Source organism: Ammospiza nelsoni, chromosome 3 (genome assembly GCF_027579445.1).
Source record: "Ammospiza nelsoni isolate bAmmNel1 chromosome 3, bAmmNel1.pri, whole genome shotgun sequence".
In the NCBI taxonomy this organism is placed as follows: Eukaryota; Metazoa; Chordata; class Aves; order Passeriformes; family Passerellidae; genus Ammospiza; species Ammospiza nelsoni.
The window spans coordinates 6,678,212-6,706,146 of NC_080635.1; the positions used below are offsets into that span (position 1 = coordinate 6,678,212).

The window sequence follows — 27,935 nt, forward strand, 5'->3', positions numbered from 1 at the left end:
GCTACACAGAGGGGAGCTATAGGGAATGAAGTGAAAGTAGTTTGGGTTTTCAAATTGCTATGGGAAGGGTTTAATTTCACATTTTGCATAAGAAAGCTCAAGTTCTGAAACTGGATTCTACTCTCAAAACTGAAGAGAATGGGTCACTAACAGAGAAATAAGAAAGAAATGAGAAATAAGAGGCCTGCCCACCATATCTTCCACTGCCTGCCCCTTGGGCACTTCCTGCAGTAAAACATGTGGCTGACTGCTGCTGGCTAGGGTGGAAGGGGATGGAAGCATTGATGGAAGAGCAAAGAGCACTGTGGGACATTCTAGTGAATGGGGAATGAGATGGGGGCTCAGTCCTGTGTGAAAGGAAGGTAAACAAGGTGCCACAGGGTGTGGCTACACAGAGGGGAGCTGTAGGGAATGAAGTGAAAGTAGTTTGGGTTTTGAAATTGCTATGGGAAGGGAAGGGTTTGATTTCACATCTTGCATAAGAAAGCTCAAGTTCTGAAACTGGATGCTACTCTCAAAGCTGAAGTGATTGGGTCACTAACAGAGAAATAAGAAAGAAGATACACGAGTGTGAAGCCTGAGGGATGCCAAGAAAGGCTGGCTGTAACTGGGGAAAACAAAAGGGGAATTTCAGTTTGGATATAGAGCTGGGTACAGAAAGAAAAGCAATTTTTATAGAGGCCTCAGCAACAGAGAAAGCTTGGGCTCTCTTGGGCAATAATAGGAAAGAATAGCATCCAAAAATGAAAAAAGGATTGAGACCCAAATACAAGCTACATGCACGGCATTATCGAAGTTTATGTGATGACCATACTTAGGGAGACAAGAAGATAAGAAGTACAGTTTGAGCTACAGAAAAGCCTGCATTTATGTCATGCTGACACTGCTACTTACTTGGGAAAGCTGCTACTTACTTGGAAGAGCTGGGCATTTGCAATGGGATCTTTGTGAAACAGCTCTGTAGCACTGATGTAGTTTGAAGGGATAGGCTCACACATAGTTTTCTGCCAGAGACATATTAAAGAAAATCACCTTCCCTTCCAACTCCTTTCTCACATCCCCTAGTGGCTCAGGATACTTTCCATTCTCCATCTCCCACTTAAGGTAATCCATAATCTACTGAGTTAAAGGTGAGTGAGGCTCAGGCTCTGTGCCAAGAACAACCACAGAGCCACAAGACCACTTGTAATGCAGCAAATGGGAGAAGCCCAGGAATCATCCTGTGAACCACAGAGCCACAAGGAAGCAAGTGGGAAGACACACAACTCACTGTTATGCAAGCAGTAGGGCAGCCCTGGCAGCTATTGCAGCATGGGTTTTGTTATCAGGTGGGACTCTGCTCAAATCTGAACTCTCCCCGTGCCTCCCCCACCAAGGCAATACAAAGAGTTTCTCCTTGCCAAGGAGCACTCACAGTGCCACTCTTGCTCAGCTTCTGAAGGATTGTCAGGTAGAACTTGAAGAAGAAGCTGAGGGTGAGCGTGCGTCGGAAATCCACCATGCCCCCAGGAGCTGAGGGAGACAGATCCATCTCAGCCGACAGCAGGCGACAGGCATCCTGCAGCAGCTTCTCATTCCAGTCTCTGCAAGGGGACACAGAGACCTTGTCAGACCTAAATTCACCAGGGCAGGCTAACTCTTCTGTATATATTGAACTGGAAGGGGCCCATCAGGATCACAGAATCACAGAATTTTTAGGTTGGAAGAGACCTTTAAGATCATCGAGTCCAACCCATGTTCTAACACTTCAACTAGATCATGGCACTAAGTGCCACATCCAGTCTTCCCTTAAACACATCAAGGGATGGTGACTCCACCACCTCCCTGGGTAGATGATTTCAGTTTTTGACCACTCTTTCTGTGAAAAACTTCCTCCTTAATTCTAGACTGTATCTCCCTTGGTGCAGCTTGAGACTGGATCATCCAGTCCAGCTCCTGGCTTTGCACAGAACAGCCCAAGGGTCACACCAAGTGCCTGAGAGCATTGTCCAAATGCTTCTTCAACTCTGTCAGGCTTGGTGCTGTGACCACTGCCCTGGGGAGCCTGCTCCAGTGCCCAACCACCCTCTGGGTGAAGAAACTTTTCCCCTGATATCCAACCTAAACATGCCCTGACACAGCTTTGTGCTGTTACCGTGAGGTGTCAAACAACAGCTAGCAGTTTTATCTGTTAATAGCACATGTGTGAGCTTTGCTGTCATCTTGGGCTCATATTACCTTCCCTAAAGATATGGCAAAGCTATTGCATGATAAAAACCCTGATTTTTCCATCCAATTTGAAATGAACCCAGTTTTGTAGGTCATGAATACATCTAGCTGCTGTCCACTTCAACTGATGAGTGAATTTGGAAAGAAAATGTCTCTCTGAATGAGGGAATGGCATGGATCTTTCAGGGTAAGGCATACTGGAGTAAGCAAGGCATTACACAAAACACACTGCTGCAGAAGCATTATTATACTTCTTCCCCTTTCTCTTCTGATGTACTTTTAGAGAGCATTTTGGATGTTTTCGATATTTAAACTGCTCCTGTAAAAATCCCTACTGTTCCGTGAGACAACCTTTACCACAGGAAAAATTCCTACCTGCCAGTGAGCTCCTTGCAAGTTTTTAGTGCCAGGACAGTAGTAGGAGCCATTCCTCCATAGCTTAGTTTTATCTCCTGCACTCTGCTTGTGCCATCTTGGAAGAGGACTCTCAGCCCACAGGTCACAATAGCAATGTCATCCTCACGACGGGAAGCCTGCTTGAAAGCTGAGAAGTATTCACCCTGAAAAACAGGAAAATATTTCTTTATCCTCTACCTTGGCATGCTTTGGAGTGAAAATGTGGACAAGCTGTTTACCTATCTCTAAGTGCATGAGCTATTCCAGGCTCTGGTTGATTCATTGTGCAGGACAAAGCAGGACATGTTTGTTCAGGAAGTGCTGTTTATTTTCACATAATTCAGTGATTAATTTCTAATCTATCAGTTCAGTGGATGTTACCAAGCCTAGGACTGTGTGGGAAACAAGATTTGACAGAGATCTGCTTGTGCCTGTCACATTTTTCCATATTTCAAGAGGAAGAACCAAGACAGATTGTTTGTGCATAAACAAAATTACAGTTTCTCAACAAGTTTTTCTTCCTCACAGGCTGCTAAGCTGGAAAGTCTGATCAGTAAAATCCATGTCCTAAACCTCTTCCCTTCAGAAGTCTTTGAAATCTGCAAGTGTTGAAATCAGTCATCACAAATGTCTCTCAGTTCTAGAGTAGACCAGAATAATTCAGTATTAATAATTCAGTCTATTCAGTAGACCAGAACAATTAATAAAAGAAAATTTAATCTGTTACAGGAAACAGAATTCTCAGTTACCATCCAGGTCTCCACAGAGCAAGGAAATTCTTGTAAATACACCAGCAACTGCAGTGCCCAAAACTCAGCAGCTCCCTTATGAAGAGTGGCTGTAAATATGAGATTTACACTTTACCAGGATGCACCATGCAGTGGTGACACCCTGGAGCCACAGCATGGTCAGTCCTCTCAGTACCTGCCTGTGCTGCAGGTGAGGACAAATTGCTCTCAGGCACCCTGCAGGCTAAGAGAGGAATCAGGTCTGATGCCTTTTCACTGCCCTTCTGGAGAGTTTTCTGACAAATTTCTTCTCTCCAAGTGACTCCACACAGCACAGCAGTCTGCTTCATTAATTACCTCTAATCTGAAGTGGACAGCAATTCTGTCATTATCAGACAGAACAATTTCTCTCCTCTTGACAATGACAACAGTTTCACAAGAGGCCCCTTTTGTGCAGCAAGCACTTGTTACTGGAGATATAACTGAAGGGTGTGCTTCATTTCCTGAATCCTAATAATTACTCAGCAGCCAGCAGATAATAGCAGAGGAGCATCAATAGCATCCTTCCAGTGAGGACATTCTGCCACTCTGTTTGCTAAAACAATTAGCTTTCAAAGAGGAGAAAAAGCAGCCTCCTCTCTGACTGCATAATCAAGAGATTTCCAATAGCAGGATTGCAACAAGACGGCAATATTGCCTTCAGTCCTCACAGGACACCTTAATTTTCTTCATTCAGAGTCCTGTGGGAGGAAAGGCACTCATGACCTTTCCTCACTTGAAGTGTAGGTAAGTGAACCATCACATCATGTGTCTGCTTGGGTCTCTTGGCAAACAACAGAGCATGCTAATTCTTTCTGTTCTTTGGCCAGTTTTACCCTTGGTGTGACAAGTTACTTGAATTCAAGGCATAACATCAGTTTCAAAGAAAGATAAACCAAAAAAAAAAAAAAAAAACCACCCACAAAAAACCCCCAAACTATCAAGCTGTGTGCTGAAACAGCCCTGCTTTCATTCATGAGGAAACCACAGTTGCAGAAAACTCTGCCTGCTACATAGGGCTGAAGCCACTGCCCCTGCTTGTAAACATTTGTTTGTTTTGTGAAATTGCAATGACAATTCCATATGGATGGAGAAATATGGTGCTTTCCATTGGGCAACCTCAAACATGTTTCTCATTTTGGCAAAAAGTGATGCTTTTATCACAAGACCAAAGAAGGATTGCCCAGAAATAGGTGAAAAAAACACCATAAATAAAATAATTTTGTTCCTTTAGTAGTTAAATCGAAAAAATTGAGAGGATAGACAAGGGATTTACTTGTTCTGTCCCATAATACAATGGCACTTGAAGTAAATCAGTGCTTTCTATTTATAAAGACAATGCATCACCATACTGCAAATCCTTGCATCTTATGACCAGGAGCCACAAGCCCTAAGAAGGCAAACACCTTCACAAGCATAAAATTACAGTCTGATGTGCTCAGCCCTAAAGGAAAAAAGCAGAGTTTTACTTCTTAGACACTGAATCAGTTGTGGTTTATGCTGCTACAGCCTCATTGGAAGCCCACATAGCCAAAATGCCCTAATAGCCAGTCCTTGTGGTTTACATCTTGCAAGAATGCAGAAACTGAACTTCCCTTTTTATCCATACTGACTCTTGCCCATTTCATTTCCCATATAAGCTCACAGAAATTAGGCAGGAATCTTTGGCACATTAACTGTGGATCAGAAGTTGCTAAAACCTTTTCTGTTCTGCTTTTCAAGCAGAACCTCTACCTCTGGGAACAACATTTTGACACTTCTCATCATTACCAAATGCACTCAAAAAGCTTCAGATGATAAAGTGAAATTTCTCTTCCTTGCGCTAGAAAAATTCTTGAGCTTACCATACTTTATCACAGAGCCCTGCTCCCCTTGCTTGTGAAGAAAAGTGTGCTGCTGAATTTTCTCCAAATAATTCACTTGCTTCCTGGTCCACTTGGGACTACAAAAGCATTTGGGAGTGGGGAAAGGTGCCTAACTTTGAAAACTACACTTAAATAACAGCATTTTAGCTCCACAGACAGTGAAGTTTTTTCTTACAAGCTTACCTTTTTGCTGTAGGGTATTTCAACAGAGAGAAGTATTTCTTCAGGCTTAACTATTGTCTTTCTGTAGCCAGTGAAAAACTTCTCATCCATGGTGACTGTCCTTTTGCCCTCTGTAGAGCAAAGGGACAGCAGTGGTGAATAAATGAAAAATGGCAATATTATGTGTGGAAAAGTCTTAAAACCACACAAATCACTCTTGATATGATATCTGATTTCATTTTTCCACTCTCTTTCCAAATCAGGAAAATCTTTCTGAGATTTATTTTGGTATTTATAAACTCTATGACAGCTTCTGCCTACATATTGAATTTTCTTTGTACATAAACTGATAAAAACAGATCTCCTTCTTTATCTAATGAAAGCTTAGCCTCCAGGTGAGCCAGTTTCCAATACTAATTAAATACTCCTCTTTCTCCTTTCCATAGCCTGCATACAAACCCAGTCCACTGACTGGACAGTCCAGTTACTTCAAGGATATATTTTAAAAAAATTCCTAAGGAAAAAAAACCCTGAGATGCTTGGCTTTCTTCTTAGGAAAAAAATCCCCACATTTCAGTCTTTATCTGAATAAGCCAGAAGGATTAAAGTATGATAGTGACAGAAACTATTTAATGCCTATTGTTTTTCATTAGTACACATCTTCAACCAGCTCTTCACAAGGATGTGTCTGTAAGCATATACACAGTACCAGAGATTCCATCTGGCACAGAAGTTCAAAATTCTTTAGGAAGCCAACCTTAGGTCTAGCTTTAGGACTTTAACCTCAAAAAGTCTGAAAACACAGAAGACTCAGATTAGTAATGTTAATTTCCACTTTCAAGTTCTGGCCTGACCTATCAACCCATGGCAGAGGGCTGCTGACTATCCCAGTCCCCTCAGTGCCACAGGAAAATGTAATTAACTTACCTTTTGATACCAAAGTCAGTTTGCTTCCACTTGCCATTAACACAGGATTTAAGTCAGAAATTGGGCTTGCTGTCATTATGTTCCCACCAATAGCCTAGAGTGAAAATAATGCATCACAAGTATTAAAATTCTAAGCAATTTTTGGCCTTTAATTATTTGAGAAAACCTAAGCCCCACAAAATCATATGCTGTCTCAGACAATATTAATATTTGCCTGAAACAGATTTACAATAGTGTTTTGGTAATGCATCAAGACTACCTTATGCTTAAACCTCATATGAATTTTGGCATGGTTGTGCAATCACTGTACCTGCTATTAAGGGAGGATCCATGAAACTAAAAAGGGTATTTTTAGGACCCAAGGGGTTTGGCTGCAAAACAAATGCATGGCCCAGTGTCTTGTGGAACAAAAGTTCTTGTTTGGTAGGCTGGTTTAGCTGCTTGCTTGATATTTTTTTCTTAGAGGACATAGAGTTTGAACACACCTTCCCTTTAAAACTAGATGAAAATTTGCCAGCTCTGATACATTAACTCTATGACTGCCCTAGTTGTCATGGCTATATATACACACCTGCTTCTTTGAAGCTCATCCAGCACTCTAAATACCTTTTTTGGTTCAATTAGTCAAATCTCACTACAGTTGCCCCACTTGGTGATAACAGCAATGGAAGAGCTGGAGAACTGCCATGTTTCCATGTGTGACACCAGTGCAGCAGACACCAGCTGAGACCCCAGCACTTCCTGGGGTTGAGTTTTGTGTGCTGGTTTCTTTCCCAAGGTTCGCAAACGCTCTCCTGTGAGATGCTCAGGGCCCACCAACGCTGCTTGAGGCAGGGAAGCTCCTCAGACTGAGCTTCCAGCTCCAGCCCCTGGCGCTCCTGAGTCACTTACAGCAACATTCCTGATCTGAGGCCCCGCAAACCAGCGCAGCTGCTCCAGGACAGCCTGGAAAATCTCTGTTTTGTAGGGAGGAAGGTCTGCCACTGCCTTCCTCATCACCTCCTCTACTGACTTCAGGGTACAGGCAGCGCCGATGGTGATCCCTGTAAACAAACAAAGGAAAAGAAACATTGTTTTCCAAAATTTTGAGGTATACACAAGGAATTACTGTGTCTGCAAAGCTCAGATGCCACTGAGTTCAATTAGACCTTCAGCTACACCAGGCTATTTAGAATGCATTGCATGTAAACATCACATCTTCAGAATAAAATTCACCTTTAAACCACAGCTTGTGCTGGTGCTGTCTCCCACATGACAGTAACACCTTTTGCATCAGTGTATTATTAACAATATTGGTCTCCTTTAGGTATTAGTCTGTCCTTTGAGAGGTGAACTCCAACCCTTTCCAGTTTCCACACTTTAAATATCCTACCAGACATGGGGCCACATGCACTGAATTGTCCTAGGTACTTCCATTTGCAAGGTTGACCCATTTCCATCACAAAGCTAAAGGCAATGGATTTATAGAATTGTCAAGGTTGGAAAAGACCTCCAGAGATCACTGAGTCCAGCCTCTGCCCGAATACCACCACGCCAGCTAAACCACAGCACCAAAAGTCACATCCAGTCATTTCTTGAACACTTCTAGGCATGGTGACTCCACTACCTCCATGGGCAGCCCAGCTAGACCATGCTTTCAAGTGAAGAAATTCTTCCTGATGCCAATCTGAATATCTCCTGGCAGAGTCTGAGTCTTGTCCTGTCACTTGTTACCTGGGACAAGAGCCTGACCCCCACCTTGCTACACCCTCCTTTCAGGGAGTTCTAGAAAGTGATAAGGTCACTCCTGAACCTCCTTTTCTCTGGGCTAAACATGCCCAGCTCACTTTTTTACACATCACTCACTTGATTTCCAGTGGGAAAATGGGAAAGGTATAACATATACAGAAAACAATCTTTAATCTGGGGATTTTCCTTCACACCCTCTTTATTCTTCCATGGAGTCCCCACTCACCTCACAGGTGTTCTGCCTCTTTTTTGCTCACCTGTTTCAGTGTGCTGAACAGCATTCATTTCAGGGATCCATGCTGGTGCTATTATCACTGGATACAGGAAGTTCTTTAACCTCATCTCAATACCTTAAGGAAAAGACACTGTTTGGTACCTGTGACATGGCTACTGCTGCACATAGTCCTTCAAGAAAGGAAAATTAATACAATAAGCCCTACAACATTTAGAAATTATTTAATGAACCAGTTGCTCCAGACTTACTAAATATGTCTGAACTCTCCTCCTCATCACTTATGTTTTCAAAAGTCTCTATTTGGTGTGAGAAGGCAGTAAGATTTCAAGTCTTGAGAATTTTCTCACTGAAAAGTCCTTCAAAATGAAACTTTCACAACTGAATTAATTTGATTATAGGGACTTTTCATGCTGTGTCACTTTCCTCTCCTCAAAATTCCACAAAATAGCACAAAGGCTCAGAGATCTGGAATAGCATTTTTTACACCTGCCACAGCAAAGAATGGAGAAAAACATTCACTGTGAGATTTTCTTCTCAGGTAGATTAAATCTATTCCTACACACAACCTGAAAATAAGTAGCTTTTTTAAAGCAATGACATGAAAGAGGTTTCCATTTGCACTGTTCTCACAAAATACTTAATGGAAGGTTTTCCAACTGTTCATGATAAGCATCAGCTCTTTCTCTTACCCACTTCTGTGTTCCCCACAACAAGTTTGGCATTGGGGTACTGGGATTTGAGAGCCACCAGTTCATTGAGAGTCGTGGGCTGGATCCACATCACACGCTCGCCTTTGAAACACATCTGCTTCTGCTGTTTGTTACTCTGGGTCTGCAGAAGGGAATTCAGACAGAGCTCAGCCCCTACATCCAGCCAAGAATCCCTGCTCACATGCTGCCCATGCCTGCGCCACACCGGGCTCCATCTCAGCCAAGTTACTGACAGGGGGCTGGGACAGCCACACTGTGGTTGGCAGTTTGCCATTCCCCATCCTTCTGCTGGATGTGATGGAAGTCTTTCTCATCCTGACAGAAATTCTCCCCTTCCTGGCACTGCCAGGTGCATCCTGCTGCCATACCTCCCTAGCAAGATCTGTGCCAGCAAGCTCCATCTGACCAAGGCTTTGGCACATGCCTGTGGATCCAGTTGCTTCAACGGGTTTTCCACTCTCATCTCAATCCAAAAATGCCAGTTTTTAGCACAGATGAACTGCAATTAACCTGCTAGGCCAGGTTCTGATTCCCCTTTTAACTACTTCACCCAGTGACTAAAAAAAACATGAAATCAACCCTTGGGCAGGAGAACATCTTGGAGAAGAAACAGAGGAGCCCTATCTCAAGCTGAATCTATCTCATGCTATGGTCTAAGAGAACCCACTCATGCTGTAGTTCATAACACATTTAAGCTGGGTAAAGCAGCAGAATTAATGATTGAATTTCAGTTGTTAAATGAGAAGGAAGCTGTAAATGCGTCATGCGCTGGATTAGATTCCTGGCTGGGACACATTGCTTAGGGGGAGGATCCTTGAAAAAGACAGGAATGAAACATGGAGAGGAACTCCTCTCACCTAACTTTTAATGTCATTGTGAGCCAACCAGCTTTTACTCCTGCTGTGGTGAGGGGAGTTTTTTGAAAAGACAACTATTTGAGATATGTATTCAGCTACACCTTGTAATTCTGTAGTGGTTTTGCTTTGTCAATTTGAGATTTTATGGTTAATGTATTAATGTGTGATAGGTTTAGTCTTGGTTAATTATTAGTGTACTCATTTAATTTTTGTTGTGAGGTAGGATTAGGAGAAAGGTAAAGTAGGTTTGAAACACTAAAAGAGTATAAAGGAAAGTTTATTAATAGTAACTAAAAGAAAGAGTAATAGGAATTAGAATAAAATATCTTTAGGACACTGCTCTTCCCACCACAATCTTTTCTGTTCCAATGACAATGTAAAGAAACAAAACCTAAAATTTCAGTCAGTTTACTACTTCTAAAATGGTCTTTTTTGTTAATGTTATGGAGACTCCTCTACAAGAAAAGTGGTTCTCTCTATGTATAGCAACTGTCTGGAGAAATCTGCAATTGTGAAATTCCTCTCATTTTCTACAAGTTTTTCTCACACTTGTGTTTATGGGCCATGTCAACTTATGGGGTACTGTTTTGAAGATGAGTTGTTTAAAGGCAAAAGTTCTCATTATTTACTTCTGAAGTTATTTTCTTCTTAAGGGCACAAGATCTTTATAACTTTTTTGTCTTTCTCTGTTTGAACTTTTCATAGGATTACAGTTACTTGAACATTTGCTTACTTTAGTATGAAGGCCTTTGCTTGATATCTACAATTGAAATACTTTCATCTCTACACCTTTATGTGTTTTAGGGAAAGAGTCTTTTTTCATATCTTTACAAGAGGATTTCACTCTAAAACCAAAGGTATCTCCTCATTTCTCCTATCCAGGATTGCTTCTTCATTGACTTTGTCTTCATGCTGTTGGTTGGACTCCATGATCTTTAAGATCTCTTTCAACTTGGTCATTCTGTGAATTCCTTTACATTGTCTGCATTTTTGTTCCTTCTCTCACTCAGGGGAGGACTGAAGCATTGAAAGAGTTAATATTTTGTTTGGAGTTAAGAGGTAATAGTTTGTAGATGATTACCTGACCCAGGCCAGGCTTGGTAGTTTGTGGTGGGAACTGCGGCCAGGGGGGCTGATGGGCTCTCCTCTGCCCCACCCATGGTTATGGGTGAATATTTAATGGTGGTGGGATCTTGGCCAAGCCAGCCTGGCCCAGGGCAGCTCTAGGGGCTGGCAGGTCCAGCTTGGCCCTGCTCAGTAGCCCTAAGATGTCAGAAATGGCAGCCAGGCCCAACATCGGCCCTGCGGCCTCTCTTGCCCTACCCAAAAACCAACAGGGGGAAAATACCCTGGGAAAAGGGTCCAGGCCCACAGCAAAAACCACCCAACCCTTGTTACCTCTATCAGCCAGAAAAGAAAGGAAAAAATCCTGAGTTTCTTTCATCTTTAACATGTGTTTTTTACAAAAACACACAAACTTTCCAGTAGCTAAAAACTTGACATCACTTCCATGAATGCCTCTCATACAAAACCACCACAAGTTGCTACTTCTCTTCCTACACTGTAAAGGTAACACAGGGAGAAAAGCTCAGATATATCTGTATTTGATGCAGAAGTTAACATCTGACCTAGTCAATTGACATTTGGATTTTAGCTACTGTTCCACCCCCGGACAGGCAGTGACAGGGAAGGAAGGCAACCCAAGAGCAGGGAGACATATGGTGAGAACCAGAAAGAAAGCCAGACTGCTGGAGCAGGTACCTGGCCTGCAAATTTCTTCTAAGCCACCCTGGCTCAAACACCTTGTGTTTTATAAAACAGGGAAGGATTCATGCCCATGCATTTTCATTCCTTAGCAGCCATTTTTGCCCTGCCATTTCCTCAGGACAGAGTCACTCAAACCTTGTGCAGAACAACTAAGCCAACAAATCACTGCTATTTCTTTCTGAATGAAGTTACCATTAACTCTGGTGGGAAGATTGGCTCCTGGGTGGGATCCAGTGGCTGGAACTCAGAAGAATTGAACAGGCTGGAGGAGGTCATAGTCTGTGACAGAGGAAATGCAAATGGCTAATGACTGAGGAAAAAGCTCTCCACATGTAACCATAACTCATTCCTCTTTCAACTCAAATCCCTGTTACTATTTCATAGAGCAAAACATAGCAAACACAGCAAAATTATGCCACCTGATTCAGCGTTTAAGGTCCTCCAGTCATATTTTTCTGATTCCCCTGCATGTCTTGTCAGAACCCTCAACCCACTAATACATTTTAGTCAATCAGAAGTGACATCTCTTTCACATTGGCATGTTATATCATGTCAAATACACCTTTTCTGAGGTAGGCTCTTGTGACCATAAAATATAAATTAGTCTAAATTGCTTTGCCTAGATATTGGTAAAATAAAAGCACCAGGCTTGGGCATGCAATGAGCCAGATCTAAGACTTTAAAACATCAGAAATAAAGGAAAAAGTACTACAAGTACTAGTTGAGAGGCACCTTACCACACTGTCCTCTTTTCCATTCATGCAGCAGCCTGGACCATTGGCCTTGCCTCCACAGCAGCCCCCATTCTGAAGGGGAAAAAAGCACACTCCAGCTGTTCTAAACATAGTCAGAATGTTGTGACTTGTACAGAATATAGTCCTCCTCTTTTATCAATCCCCAGATTTCAGAAATCTGCAATCACATTTTTCATTAATAAACTGCTTGAAAGAAAGGACTCCAAGCAGTCTTAATTGTTGGACTATTCCATGCAACACTGGATGCTTCCTAAAACCAATCCACAGAAATTCCTTGGAAATTTCTGGTAATGAATTTCATTGTATTCTCTGCTTCCTAAGTTTATTTTATACTCACACTACCTTAAGCACCAATTTCTTCTTTCCATTCCTTCATTTGTTTTGTACCTAGACTGATACATTCAATGTGATTAACTTTTTTCCCCTCCAGATATTCCAAAAGATTTCAATTGCACAGTTTTGGAACAGAGAGGAAATTGCTTCATTCATCACTGGATGGCAAAGTTTGGGAAAGATCAGAGTGGGGAATTTAGACCTGTTTTCACAGAAAATGTATCACTTCAGTGCACCACAAGCTGCTAAGTTGTCACCATGCTATTTGACAGAAGGGTTGCTCCTTGCAGACTCAGAAGGAACATGTTAAATCCCACATCATGATGGCCATTGGGACATATATTCCCAGCATTTTCCAAGAGATAGACAACAAAAACTCAGAACTTCTGAGTATCTGCACCACAGCAGAGCCAGAGAGGTGTTAACACATCAGCGTTCCAATGCTATATTGAAAATTGAGGTTATGGGTCTTAACATCCAGCTTACCATGGTATTTTCCTTCCCACTACGACAACATCCAGTGCCATTGGCAACTTTGCCACAGCAATCCATGTCCTGTGGGAACAAAAACTGTTTTGAGAAAAAAAGTGCAGATTTCAAGGAAATTAAGTAGGTTTGATCTCCTTTTGAGAGAAATATCCAAAGCAGAAGGAAGGTGCCAACCACATAGGTGTTTCTCTTGCCAATGGAAGGCAATATCCTGCAGTGTGTCATGCATGCCTACTGTGCTGATAAACCTCTTGTTCTGGTTTGGAACCACCCTGAGAAAATTCGTGGAAAAGCTTCATACTTCACCCAAACCAGCAGAAGAATTCTGGGCAAGAGCTATGAAATGGTGATTTCAACTTCTTTCCAAAGCTTTTCCTGCTCAAAAATGCAAATTTCTCCACAGCATGTCCCTACCAGTGCACCATACCTTCACAGGCTGTCCACACCAGGATCAGCTGCCAGCTGTATTAAGGAGAGAGGATGAATTTTTCTGAGACTTACAGAAAAGAATTACAGAGTCTGATTTCTTGTAATCCAGAAAGATTCCATCAGATGGATGTTATTTAGGTGTCCCCAGGAAGTGGAGAGAGTAAAGTGTTTACTCTATCTGAATTATTAACACATGAATCACATAAACAGAGGTCAAGAGTTGGAGCTGGGTTGTTGGAGCATATTTATTTCCTTCCTCCCTATTTCAGTTCATGGCATGTTTCAGTAACAGAGAGAAAAACAGCAAGCTTTCCAGGTTTCTTCAACACATCATCTAAAGCCACTTACTTTAGCAAATGTCCTGTATCCTTCCAGAATGGGTCTGTAGCCTGTACACCGACACAAGTTCCCTGCATTGTCAGAGCAAAAGGATAAGGATTTAGTGTCATCGGGCTAAAAATTTATATTCTTTTAAAACATTCTATTGTTTCCCATAAAAGCTTGTCAAATCTTGATACAGCTAATGAAAAAAATGGGAGGAGGAAAATTTCATTAGGAACCTTGCAACAACCCTACCATTCCTTTTTGTTGAAGTTTAAACTGAAATTCATTTAGAACAAATTCAATCTGTCTTATTCAGTATTCATTTATCTCAATTGTGTGAGTCTTATCAGTATACCAACTAGTCTGTTTCCTGAATTACACAGAGATTGCTTTCTCCTGCATCATCATTCCTCTCAGATCACTGCTGGAAGCACAGCGATGACTCTAACCTCAGCAATAACAGCAGCCTCTCACAGGATTTACACAGTTGGGTTCTGCCCCACTCCATCATTGCATGTTGCTGTCTTGGTCCTTGACTTGAGGACAAGTTCTCTGTCACTTCTGCAGGCTGTTGTGACAGCAATGAATAAACAAGGACACTTTCATGCCCCTCAAGGACAGGCCACCTTTTAGGCTCCTAATCCCAGACTGAGGCCACTTGGTCCTGCTTATGAACTATGACATTCATTCCATAGCACCTGGCTGGTCTCCAAGTGAAAAAGCTACTTCTTAGCCTCACAGCCACCAGCTCTTTTTAACAAAATACATTAAATAATGGTGCACCTCCACCCCACTGAGTGAAGCAGATGTAAATAAAGCAGAACAGGTTGCACCCCTGCAGGGCTGGGAATATTACCTTGGAAAGCATCTTCAATGTCCTCCATGTGGGGCTCGGGGTTGTTCCGAAGCAATGTGTACATGGACATGACAATGCCTGGAGTGCAAAAGCCACACTGGGACCCATGACTCTTGGCTATTCTCTCCTGAGATCAAGTAAAAACCACAATTAGCCCATAATATCAAGGTGAGTTCATTGTTGTGCTTGTTTCTATTACACTAGTGTTAAAAGCAAAACTCAGTATCACAGAGGAGTTATCATCAGATGTCCTCTGGTCAATTAATCTGTGGGACAGCCTTCAAAGAGGAGAGCAGCTTGAAAAGTTTGCACCTAGGCTTTTATTGTATTTGTGGGGTGCCCTGGGGCAGGAAGGAATGGTGAATTTGACTTCATGTTCTTAGAAGGCTAATTTATTATTTTATGATACTGTATTATATTAAAGAATGCTATACTATACTAAAGAATACAGAAAGGGTACTTACAGAAGGGTAAAAAGATAATAATGAAAACTTGTGACTCTCTCCAGAGTCTTGACACAGCTTGGCTGTGATTGGCCAGTGAGTGAAAATACATCAAAAACTAATGAAACAATCACCAGTTAGATAACCAATCTCCAAAGACATTTCAAAGCAGCAAAACACAGGAGAAGCAAATGAGTCAATTGTTTTTCTTTTTCTGTGAGGCTTCTCAGCTTCCCATGAGAAGAATCCTGGGCAAAGGGATTTTTCCAGAAAATATGACTGCCACAGGCTTTGAACTCAAAATGTGACTGAGGGCCACTAGAAGATTCCAAGGAGATCAGGAATTCTTCATATTTACCATGCTAGTAAGCTTTTGGTTACCTGCCTAGACCTGATTTTGAATTTCAAAACTTAGCTGTCAGAATCTTCAGGTGGGAGGAGAGAAAAGAAGACAAAGACCAGACTGGCTGCCATCGATTCACGCACACTGAACTTATTTTTCACTTTGTTGTTCACTCCCTCAGATGCTGGCACAAGTCCTACCCCCTGTGAAAGCTGACATGAATCACAGCTTACCTTAAAGCAGCAGGTCTGACAAAGAGAGGCAAGGCTGCACTGTAACACCTTGCTACAAGAGCAAGGATGCACATTCCTGTCACTCCTTCTCACCAAGAATATTTTGAGACTCCAGAAACATCAATGAACCAAAACTTACTTCACTACTGCAGGGAAGGTTCCTAACTATGCAAGATCAGAAACCAAAGTCATTTGTGGAAGGCCATAGGAGAGCCCAAACTTCTCTCATATTTCCTAGCTCCAGGTCGTTAGATTGGCTTTCCTCACAACATCAATCTTCCCAGACCAGGATGTGGAGCAAATACAGCCATGCAAATGCAGCCCAAGGACAAAAGCACTGGCAATTCAGCCAGGATAGATGAGTTAACCTGTTGGGGCAGAACAGAACCCTAGAATTGTCTCAGGAGTTTGGTTCTGTCACTCAGCCATTCCTGCAAGTATGGATTGCTCACGTGGAGAGACAGCCCCATGGCTTTAGTGGAGGTCCCAGTGTCCTGGAACAGGTTTAAGTAGCACAAGAAGATATGCATAGAAGGTTTTTAAGTTCCCAGTATTAATAGCTTACCTGGGCTGGGTGCAGCCTGGATTTGGTGTTCCCTATGCCTTCAACAGTAGTTACAGCCACATGATGCAGGGCACAGACAGGGAAGAGACAAGCATTGGCAGTATGGTGGCTAAAACACTACATTAAGGTCATTTCATTTGACAGCTCTGCCCAGCAAAGGAAAAATGGAACAGGAGAAGTGAAGAGTACTCAGAAGATACAGCAGTGAACACAACAGGAGCATTTAAGTAGATGTGATACAACAATTAATTACAAATCAAGTCCTACAGCAGCACCCAGTAATCCAAAATTCTAATAAATTTCTCTTCCAGTTTGATCCAGGTATACACCATAGGATTTCACCTAGATACAGCAACTTTAAACCTTCTTGTTGCACATAACCCACATAAGTAATTTACAGGGGCAGACTTCAAATACCAAGATGTTGTGCAGCTGGACACTTACCAAGTTACATAAGAGACTGGAGTTTTGTTGGGTTTTTTTTTTTCTTTTAGCTAGAAAGCTGTTTCTAGATGGCACACATGGGGAAAAAGTCTAGACTGAGGGTAAAAGAGATTAATGTTGCCAAAACTCCTATAAGAACTAGCTATTTTATCTCATTTCTATCAAGACAGAATAATGACCCTAAAGATAATCTAGTTCATGGTCATGCTATTAAGCAGAACCACTCAGACGATCCAAGTTACAGTACCTCCAAGCCTTATTCCACATATCTTAAAGATTTCAGTGCTTTCTAATCCCCACAGTAAAACTAAACTGAGGCCTGTCTCTGTCTCATCCTCTCTTTGAATTTCCCTTGGTTTTTATTCCATTGTTTCCCCTTTCAATTAATTAAAGTGAGAAGAGGAGGAAATTTTGTCTCAGGAAATAATTATGAAAGTTGCAGTACAAGTAGAGAAAAAAAGTTAATATCTGCTGGCATACAGAAATGAGATTGTCATAATAAAATAACAATAAAGATTTTATCACAATAATCATTATATGGTTTGCTGCAGGACAAAGTTAACATTAGAGTCAGTGCAGATATTGCAGGGCACAAAGAAATATTTCCTTATAAACACCGTGCAATGCTTTAAAAAAATACTTTCTTATCTCAGCCTTCTGAGCTTATGTTCTGAAAGTGAAAAATGATGTTTTGGCAGAAACATTCATTATATAACTTTTTTTTTTTAAGTAGTACCATATCTGGTATGTCAGGAACCTGGATCTGTCCCCATTTTATTTCTCTGTTGCAGAGTTCAGATTGCAAAGGATACAGGATTTTCTTCCGGAAGGGATCATATTTGGATATCATAACAGTGCAAGCACCACATCCACCTTCTCCACAGCCTAGTTTGGTTCCACACAGGCCCACTGAGAGAACAGGAATTAGGGAAAACACGAAAAGAGTTAGCACAAACTTGCTCAAGTCATCAATCAAGGCTGAGGAACAAGTTCCTGCTGGAAGCAAATCACTCCTTTCTTCTGCTAAATAATTTAACACAAGCAAAGTTTCAAAAGCTGGCATGTGACTATTGAGATCAACACCCACACCCCTCATAAGGCCACAGCCCACACTCCAACACTCTCAGAAACAAACAAACAAAAAATATCCTCAACTGCAACAGTTCCCACTTTCCATGAGTCAGAAAAGGAAATGACACAAGGGAGATAAAGCAGTGGTAATTGCTGAGCAGGAGCTGTTCAGGCACGCAGCCACATCCATGAGCCACACAGTGACATCCTCCTTTAGCACCTCTCAGCCTCTCAGTGGTGGGGCCGGACTTCTCCCTGCACCTGGTGACTCCTACCACCCAGAAGGCTGCCAGGAAGGGCAGCCACTCAGGGCTACAAGTTACACAGTTCAGCACTGGCTGGGAGCTGCACTTGAACTGCTCACAAACTACCTGCATCTCCAAAGTCACGGTCTGGCCACCCCATTTCTGATGGCTTGCCAATTGATAGGGACAAAACCAGCCATGCACACTCCCCCAGGAGCCTGGGTCCCATAGCATCGTAGGAAGGAGACACTGAGAGCCAGAACTCATGGAGATGCACAGAACCCCTGCCCAGACACCGGGGAGCTCGTTAGAAGTTAATTAGACACTTATTTATTGCAAAGAGAATTGGCCAATGTTGAGAGACTTCTGGTGGGGTAAAAATCAGCTATTTCTTTGGCAATGGACGCTGAGTTGAGATCATCAGTGCCTTTCCCTGTATCACAGAGCCTTTGGAAAAGCAACAGACACTGTGATGGAGGGAACTCAATCTTGACTTCACTGCAAACAGTGTGGCACTGACTGTTTCTAGAGAATCATAGAATCATTTAGGTTGGAAAAGATCTTTAAGATCATGAAGCCCAACCATAAACATAATGCTGCCAAGTTCACCACAAAACCATGTCTTTGATGCAAACCTAAGGCTGCCAAATCCACAATTAAACCATGTCCTTAAAACCACCATTGCTTTGCATAGAACCACGTGCCTGCTTGAACAGAAATACAGCTTTCCCATGCCATCCAATGTTTCTCTTGACAATAGTGCTAACTTGCCTCAGTAAAACATGTTTCTCAAAGTGTTGTCTGACCCTAACAAGAACGCTCATGTAGAAGATCAGCAGGTTTTGAAGGGCTCAGATTCTCTCTTTACAAAGCTATTTGCATTAGTTATCTACAAGCTTAGACATAAAAGTTCTGGCAGTAAGACAGGCACACCTAGGCACAAGAGTAACACCACTTATATTTCCTCCTGACCTTTATCCATCTATGGTATACTCAGATAAACTGAGCTGCTGATAGTTCTGCTGGGAACCTCCAAGAGGGGTGTGATTCATGTCCCTGTACTTCCCTCCTTCAGCTCCCAGACAAATGGAACACAGCAGCATGGCATGGATACACCAACACAGCTGTGAACAGTTTGGCAGGTGTACACACCCAGCTGGCCAGGCAAAAACTCAGAGAACATGGAATGACACTACCTGTGGGAGCAGAGCCTGATCATGACAGTAATAGCTACTCGGCTCCTGCAGCTGCTGTGACTCACATGGTGACCAGTTTCAAGCAGGGGTGAAACGTGACTGCTTGCATCTGCTCAGGTAAACACACCCATGGCACATGAGAGGAACCCCTGCCTCTGAACCTGCCTCCCTGGGCCATCTGATAAACAGCACAGGGTTATCAGTTATGGGATGTTAGCTAGCCAATATGATGTTTTGGCCAGAAAATTCCTTATTCTTTTTGTGGAACAAGCTTACATTTCCTTCAATTTTATTGCCATCTCATTATTGCTTCCTTTCCATCATATTATAATTCTGTGAAATTACAAGCCTTTCCTTAAAGTATTAATAAACCATTTAAAGTATATAATTTAAAATTTGTTATTAAGTTTGGAATAGCAGCTGTAATCTTTGCTAGCAAGAAATACCAGACAATGCAAAGCATTCCCTCTTAAACTATGTGCAAAATCTCTGCCCAGTACTCAAGTGAAAGAACAGTAAACAATTATGAAATGCTGTAGGCATTTAAAGCCTTGTGCAGTTATTTCTGGCAGTGGATACATTTTCTCCGTAGATAAGTTAGCAGGGTTGTTTCTGGATCCACATCTTTTTCCACCACCTGCAAGAAGGGAAAGATATTGATAAACACAAAACGTTTTACAACACAGATAAGTTACTTGCAAGGGGAAAGTTTGGTCTTTCTGCAACTTCTTTTCCAAAGCAGGAAGCAAAATTCACAGATTATTTCAGCAATGTTGGTCATGTGTCCAGACACAAGGTTTCCTTGAATTTATTGTGTCAGAGGGAAGTATATACATTATATGCATCTGAATTTTTCAGTCATGGCAAACTAAGGCAAACCTAAAAAACCCTTCATCAAAAATGCCAAACAGTAGTGAGAAGATAAAGACTTAGTGAGAAAAGGAAGAACTGTGTTTTGTACTAAAATCTTGGGTTCCTGACATGTCCCAAATGGTGTCTCATCTTTGTCAACTGTGAGTAACTGAACTCCGTCCTTTCTTTTACAGAGAAGAGAGAGAAAATGAGCAGATAAACAGAATGACAGAAAGAGCACCAGTAATAGGTTTTGCAGAGAAAAACCCTAACAGTGGAAACTAGAATGTGACAACACAGGTGCAGCAGGATGGACAGCAAGTACAAATCCTCTGACGTTTCTCCTTCCTCTCTTTTAACATTAAATCAATGAGTATTACAGTAGTAGCCATCCTAAAGGTGGGAATACAAAATTCTAAGAAAGGAAACAGTTTTGCTGCATATTTTGAGCCACCTCCATCCTATTAATAGAGTTAATTAGAAATTATCCATTAGACAAAGCATTTTACTTTAACCTCTGCCCAGTGGTCAGAAACCAAAGTTCTGCCCTTGTCACAGGGCTTGTCTTCCCCTTTTTCTGTTATTTATCAAGTGTCAAGAAACTTTTCCAAATTCACTGTGTGCCAGAATATAATAATGTTCTTGGCTCTTATTTTATGCAAGTCCTATGTACAATAGTTACAGTTTATTTGAATTAATCACTCCCAGTCTGGAGGGCAAATTGCAACAGGGGTCATTTGTTCAAGTATTTTTTTAAGTTTCTTTTCTCACTGATAAGAAACCTTCACAACCTCTGTCCTGCTCCAGTTTTATGCCTTTGACACGTGACATGGTTATCCTAAAGAGACAAGGTTCATAATTCTAAAACGGTGAACTCAAACAGGAAGTATCTGATAAAATTGCTGCTGCAAAACACAACTGGTCACTTTTTGCACATCTCATTCCTTCACTGGGGATGACCTACAGGGAAAAAAAAAAGAGTCCATTCTAGTTTGGGAATGTCATATTGCAGATCATGCAGCACCCATTGCTGCTATTCACAGCAGAGCGCCCCCGTTCCCTCACCCCCTGGATGCACAGAAATAAATAAAAGCATGCAGGGGCTCTTCCATGACCAGGTTCAGAGTAAGCACATACAACCCTCTGCAGCCTCTTGGCAAATAGACACGAGAAGGAAATTACAAACATGACTGTGAGAGGACAAATGGCCTTTCAGAGCCATCCCATAGGCAAAGAGCCAGCCCCAGCAATTCCCACTGTCACACTGAGCTTCTTCCTCGTGTCTGTGCCAATGGCCATTGCAAACCCTTCCAAAGCAGCTTCCAAGATAGCCAGACACAGAGAAGAAACTTTACAACACCTAAAGAGTTTTCTTTGATATAAGCACAGAATAGATCTCAAGAGGTTTTACTGAAAGAGTGCAAGACATGCTCAGTTATGTACTCAAACCAAGCAATTAAAAGTTTGGCCCACTGGCTTCTTTTCAGGAAGCAGGAACTAAAAGACAGGCCCAGTCCTTCATTTTTCATTTAACCACTTATCTCCATGTACTTTTAATGATGTAAGAACATGTGAAGTCCCAAAGCCGGTGCTTTGCTCAACTTTATCAGAAAGTGTCTCCCACCATGTCGCAGACAATCCACAGCCTTACTCTGTTCCAGCCAACAGCCCTGGATTGCTACTTCAGCCACTTCAAACTACTCCACTGGAGCTGCATACCTGCAATCCTGGCAGAGACTAAGGATCTGAGGGAGATATGGGTAAGAGTTTGGAGAAGATTCTGGATTAACACAGATCTCACACATCACAGATCAAGGAATCATTTCTCTTCACTTCAGATTCCTGGTGGGAGGATGCTGGCTGATGAGTCTCTCTTGCTGGGCACAGAGTAAGAATTTTTTGCTGTTCTTGCCTTTTGCTCACTGTTGTTGATGCTGGCTTGTCCTCCAGCATATCATTCCTCCAGTGGTTTGTTGCAATCTCCTGCTGTGATTTGTTCTTAAAATATTTTAGAACCCTGTGGGTGGGGATAACACATCTTTTCTGATGCCCAGTACAATATAATTCACAGCTCAATACCACAGCTCCTGCTCACCTCCCCCAGTGTCCTTGTACAGGAAGAAACTGAATTCCATCCATTGCCTTCTCTGGTTGTAGGATCAAACAATTTAGATACTGCAGTTAAAGAAATAGTTCCCTATTAGTTCTTAGTGTTTGGCAATTTGTTTTATTTTTTTTTTAATCAAATGTCATATTGCAGATGTATCAGATTGATAACCATATTTTGACAATTTTAAACTGGATTTACTTCATTTGGCAGCTTAATTATTAATCAAATGCAGAAAGAAACATTTTCAACAATGTTAGGATGGCACAGACAGTCAAATGACTCTCAACAAATTTACTCTGTACTGCTGTGTTTGTACTACACGTCTGTTTGCCTACTGATTCTGGGAATTTTAAATACTCAGATCCACTTCAGCAGGGAGCCCAGTCTGGCCCTGAAGTTCTTTGTGCTTTTAAGTACCACACAGAGCAGGTTCTGAAGCAGTTCTTCACACATTTAGAGTGCATGGACTAGTCCAGAAAAATGTTGAGCTCACTTCCCCATAATTTTATGTACAAAACTTCAATCTCAATATTTTGTTTTTCAACTTCTGTACCTGCCTCTCACTAATTCAGGTAACTTTGCCTTTACAACACAAAGCATCATATTTAAATGATTGTTCCCAGAAAGTTAGGGGGTTTTCAGTTTAAGGGAACAGTAGTTGAACAAGGTAAATAGAGGAACAGAAGGAAAGTGAAAAACTTTCCCATTTTACCAAACAGTGTGCTAAAATTTCCATCAGTTGGGATCTATAAATGAGAAGCAGGTGCTTTCCTGAAGGACAAGATCCCATTCAATCACTAATCCCTGGTCACCGATTAAGTTTCAGGAAGAGAAAGGTTTTCACCAGATTGCCACACAGCAACTCAGACCAGTCACATGTAAAGGTCCCCTAAGACCTGAAAATCCATTAATGTATTATTCCTGAAGACAATGAGAGATTTCAAATTCATTTATTAGGAAAAAGGATTAGAACACAGATGAACAAACTAAATATAATTGCACAATGTAAATTTGCTACTGGTCATGGGAACACTTTGTTCTGCTTTAAACTAGCACCCTGAAAGCTCCGAAGTCTGTTTATGTAGAGCCCAGAGGCTCACAAAGCTCAGAAAAATTCTGTATTTTAGCTGGTCCCATCAGCAAAAAAATACTCACAGACTTTGGAAGTGGTAAGAGGTCTAATGTGGCTTCCAGCATAGATCCTCCCTCAGCATTCAGAATAGAAATAGAAATATTGACTCCAAGTGTTTAAACTAAAATTACATGCTACATATGCATGAGACAGACTTGTCAGCCAAGAGAAAAAAATTTCCTCTATTAGCTTTAAATTGAACATCCTGATTTGCATTCTAGTCTAGGCAGACTATTAAGAGAACTTGGAGTTAGTAGTGTGCCAGGCTATATGCCCAGTGAAATAAACAGTCCTGAATGTAAAGTGTGCTCAGCTGCTCCAAGGAGACTTGTCCATGACACCAGTGCAGGCTGGGCTAATGTGAGAGACAAGAAATTGCTGCAATCCATGTCCCTGTCTCACAAACCACCCCTTGGCACGTGGTTTTGTACAGTGACAGAATGTCAGCAGCACATTTGCAATGTCATGAATTCACACAGCAGGAATCTTCCCCACTGGCCACGTTACCACACTCTCTGCATGAATCAGCTGAAATATGTAATCACGATCACAGATGGATAGAACCATATTCTAACTTCGAATCATAGAATATACTGACTTGGAATAGACACACTGAAACCATCAAAGCTCAGCTCCTGGGCCTGCACAGGACACCCCAAGAATCCCAGCAGGTGCCTGAGTGCATTGTCCAAATATTTCCTGAAATCTGTCAGCCTTGGTGCTGCAACCACTGCCCTGGGGAGCCTGTTCCAGTGCCCAATAACCCTCTGGGTGAAAACCCTTTCCATAACCTCCCCTGATGGATGCTGTTTCCTCAGGTCCTGCCACTGGTCACCACTGAGAGGATATTAATGCCTGCCTCTCCACTTGCCCTCTTGCTAGCTGCTGTTCCAGCAGAATTGCACTTCCAGGCACTTCCCACCACTCCTACCATCACATCACCTTTCACGTGCAGCAATGTCCCAACAAACTCCACCTACACTGCCACAGATCAGAGTGCCCCAAGAGTCCAATTCTCTCTCTTAAACCTGCATTTTCTCAGGCAGTAACTTGAGCCACTTTAGCAACACACACAAAGAAAGGAATAGAAAAAAAAAAGCCACTGGAGGCTCTGGGTATAGCAAGTGAAACCTGCTCCTTCACTAGAACTGCCTGCTCCATGGGGCAGTGGGAAAGGATGCTAAGAGAGCTTTGACATTCAAATCAGTTGGTACTATTGGTAATATCAATCATTCCTTGGTGTTTGGTTTTGTTTTTCAGCCAAGCTGCCAAGATGACACTGTGATAAACCCCTTTACACATGCACACAGTCAGACTTTTGTAAACAAGAACAGCAGTTCCATTAAAATTGCTGAAACGCAACAAGGCCAACGTCACTCACAGAAGGTTTATTACCTGCAGGACACAGCAAGGACAGGCAGAAGAACCAAAATAAACAGATTGTTGTTTTTTGCTGATGGCCTTCAGGGCCTAGGCCGCCATTTCTCCCCTTCTCTGCCTCACCCCACATGCATAAAAGAAATTCCCACAAGGCCAGCTCTGGACTGTGATTAATAGACATTTTCATGTGTTAGCAAAAAGTTTTCTCCAGAAAGAACTTCTCTAACAATTTGCACAGAGCAGTGCTCTTGTAATAACTGAGCACTAACCAGTGCTGCAGCACCATTTGTAAATCCCTGCATGCAGGAATTTGTTTACAAACTCCTCATACCTACCATGAGAGGCCTATTGGTTTTGAACCTCAGCTAATCTGGCACCAGAATTACAGTTCTCTGATTAGGGCATATCAGAAAAAAAAATGAAAAAAAAAAATCAAACAAGACAGGGCACTTGACTTTAATCAGGGTCTGGATTGCCCAACACATTTGTGGCAACCTCTTAATGCAAGAACTAAAGAGCTCCAAGTTCACCCTCTACAAACTGAGGTTCACAAAGGAGGCATCTCACGAAAACCTCACAGAGCAAGAAGACAAAAAGTTAATGGTGTGCCACCTGTTGCCACCATAGCAGAATTCACCAGATAAAATTCAGACCATCCTATGCCACAATTTCAACTACCATACTCAATTATTAGTCACAATTACCTTGGAGCTTCATGTTTTCATCTCTTTCTAGAAACAATAAATGGCTGATATGTCAATTAACACATATGAACCACTACTAATCTGTGGGAGCAAAGCTTAAGTTGTCATCCTTCTCTATAAAAGCTCAGAACCAAGCCTGGGCTCTACATCAGCATTATATTTAACAACTCCATGACTAACTTTTACTGCACGCTAGATAAAATTTGTTCTTCAGTAAACTGTTAATATATCAATAAAACATCCCTATCAAATCCACTAGTACCTCAGAAAGTTCTAATTCCAATCCAGTTTGGGACACAAAGTCATAACTAAAACCCCTAATTGTAGCTACACTCTCATCCACATTAAACAGCCACAAAAAAGCAAAAAAGCAAAATGGATAGTAATCCTGTGCTAGTCTGTGAGGCAGGGCACAGAGCTTTTTAACCAACTGAGAATATTGTGTGATCCCTCAAGGGATTAAAAATTAATTGTCCAGGCCAAACCCTGTATAACACCTGATTTACACCCATAAGCAGTGCTCAGGGAAGGTTTGCAAACTCTTGCCTCCACACCAATGGGTAAGCAACCTTGGCCCCTTCCCTTCCCAGCAGGAAGCTGCTTTGGCACGAGTTCCCTTGCCCAAGTGTCTGGACAAGGGGAAGGTGGGAAGGCAGCACTGAGCTGAGCTCAGAAACAGAATTAACTTGGTAGTTGGTCCAAGAGTCAGCTTTGGCTTTTGTAACAAGCCTTTGAAGAGGCATTGCTAGCCAGGCAAAGTCCAAACTGAGGAAAGGGAGATCCAGGACAAGCTGTTCAAATGTGTCCAGCACTTGCAATGAGCAGCCCAGCCTCCTGTGAGACACAGTCACTCCTCAGGTGATTGCCAGGAATCACTATCAGTTCATGGGCTTTCATTCTGAAGAGTTTTCTAGCTTCTTAAATGGAAATGGAATAAACATTTTTCTAAATCCCTTTCAAAAACCAGATGTTAGAATTACTTATTGATGAATTATATATGGATGCTTCCATTTGAGTTGAATTTTCCAGATCTGTTGTAAGTACTGAAATTATTTCTAGCAGGAATGCCTGTATTCAGCAGTGCACACTTATTTAAAAGTAGTTACATCAGAATTGCAGTAAATTATTGCCAACAAATCAAAAACATAAAAGGAAAATTATGTAATTGTGTTATCCTTTGGATAATTCACAAGGTAAACTCAAAGAAGAGAAAAAGCCATTTAGCAAAGCAACATGTAATCTTCACAATTTAATACTTAAAATTCATGGAATGACTTTTAATACATTAAGAGTCATGTATTCTTATCAGAAAGCTTCAGAGGAGGAAAAAGATGACTAGGAAAGTAAGTGATCAAGCTGGACAGAAAGCTGGAATCCTCCTTACCTTTTTACCATTCACAAAGAAAACAAGTTCATCCCCTGCCTGGTTGGGAGCCATCCTGCACACCTTCCCAAGCTCACTGCAGCAGGGCCACAGAGCAGCCTTGTGAGAGCAGCCCTACTCCCAGAGCAGAGTGAGCACCAGCCACACACCCAGGTGACCCGAGTGTGCCTCCACAATGTTTGACTTGATTCTCACCCCGGTGCCCTGCGAGAGCCCATGTTATATAAGAGGCGATGCAGAGGCGTGCCAGCTGCCTGTGGTTGGTGCTCCTGCAGCCCTAATGACAGCAGAGCAGCTGGAAGCACAGAGTGACCCGCCCCCTTTTATATAGCAGAGGACCACAATTCAGCTGCATTCCCTTCGGATGATCCTGCCAGGCTTGGGGCACTGCTGGCAGCCACCAGCAAGGAATTCACAGGGGTTTTGCAATGCAATGCAAACTTCAGGGGAGGGAGGGAGGGGGCGTTCTCCCAGCTATCCCTCACCAAATATTGACAAGAAAAAGCTGTTTCCCTTGTTCTGTGCACAGCCATCCTCCTGGCATTCACCACACAGAGGTCTCTAATGACAGCACCTGCTTATTTAAAAAACTCCTTGATATGTGCTCATCTGCTGCTAGGCTTTCACTATTTTTCCTTGCAGTTCTAAAGCTGCAGTACCCTCTACCTGGGAGGACATAATCTAAACAGGTATGTGTTTGTCCACATAAAAGCAGTTCTAGAGAGCTGGCACTCTGATATCCAGTACCTCTTTTGAGGTGCTAGGCTAAAACCCAGCACCTCAAATAATGTTTGCACTGGGCCCTTAAAGCATTTAGTCTTACCTGCTTTGGCTTAATCCTCACATCCTGGCTCCTGGGTGCACATTGCCAGTGAAATATAGAGGAAAACCAAGGAATTTTTGTCTTCCATTTCCCTGGTGGTGGTTTCTTCTGGTTTCTCCATTACACAACCACATATTTTGCATGAAGCCTTCCTGTTTATTTCTTCCAAAGCTGTCGGCAGAATCATCCACGTGATGGAAGA

The 27,935-nt window shown here is 42.1% G+C and overlaps 1 protein-coding gene across 1 annotated transcript in view; it reads right to left on the minus strand.

Annotated features, from left to right (window-relative positions):
- Window positions 1-27,152, minus strand: part of XDH (xanthine dehydrogenase) — a 51,980-nt gene extending 24,828 nt beyond the window's left edge. Inside the window, exons 1-17 of the mRNA XM_059467386.1 lie at window positions 26,911-27,152; window positions 19,928-19,985; window positions 17,649-17,745; window positions 16,393-16,501; window positions 14,809-14,935; window positions 13,977-14,038; window positions 13,197-13,265; window positions 12,360-12,428; window positions 11,815-11,901; window positions 8,978-9,119; window positions 8,311-8,403; window positions 7,217-7,368; window positions 6,326-6,419; window positions 5,420-5,529; window positions 2,584-2,768; window positions 1,415-1,583; window positions 915-1,004 (exon numbers count right to left, since the gene is read on the minus strand). Coding sequence (XP_059323369.1) covers window positions 915-1,004; window positions 1,415-1,583; window positions 2,584-2,768; window positions 5,420-5,529; window positions 6,326-6,419; window positions 7,217-7,368; window positions 8,311-8,403; window positions 8,978-9,119; window positions 11,815-11,901; window positions 12,360-12,428; window positions 13,197-13,265; window positions 13,977-14,038; window positions 14,809-14,935; window positions 16,393-16,501; window positions 17,649-17,745; window positions 19,928-19,985; window positions 26,911-26,964 — 1,767 coding nt within the window. The 5' untranslated portion in view covers window positions 26,965-27,152. The remainder of the gene's footprint in view (window positions 1-914; window positions 1,005-1,414; window positions 1,584-2,583; window positions 2,769-5,419; window positions 5,530-6,325; window positions 6,420-7,216; window positions 7,369-8,310; window positions 8,404-8,977; window positions 9,120-11,814; window positions 11,902-12,359; window positions 12,429-13,196; window positions 13,266-13,976; window positions 14,039-14,808; window positions 14,936-16,392; window positions 16,502-17,648; window positions 17,746-19,927; window positions 19,986-26,910) is intronic.
- Between the last annotated feature and the right edge of the window lie 783 nt (window positions 27,153-27,935).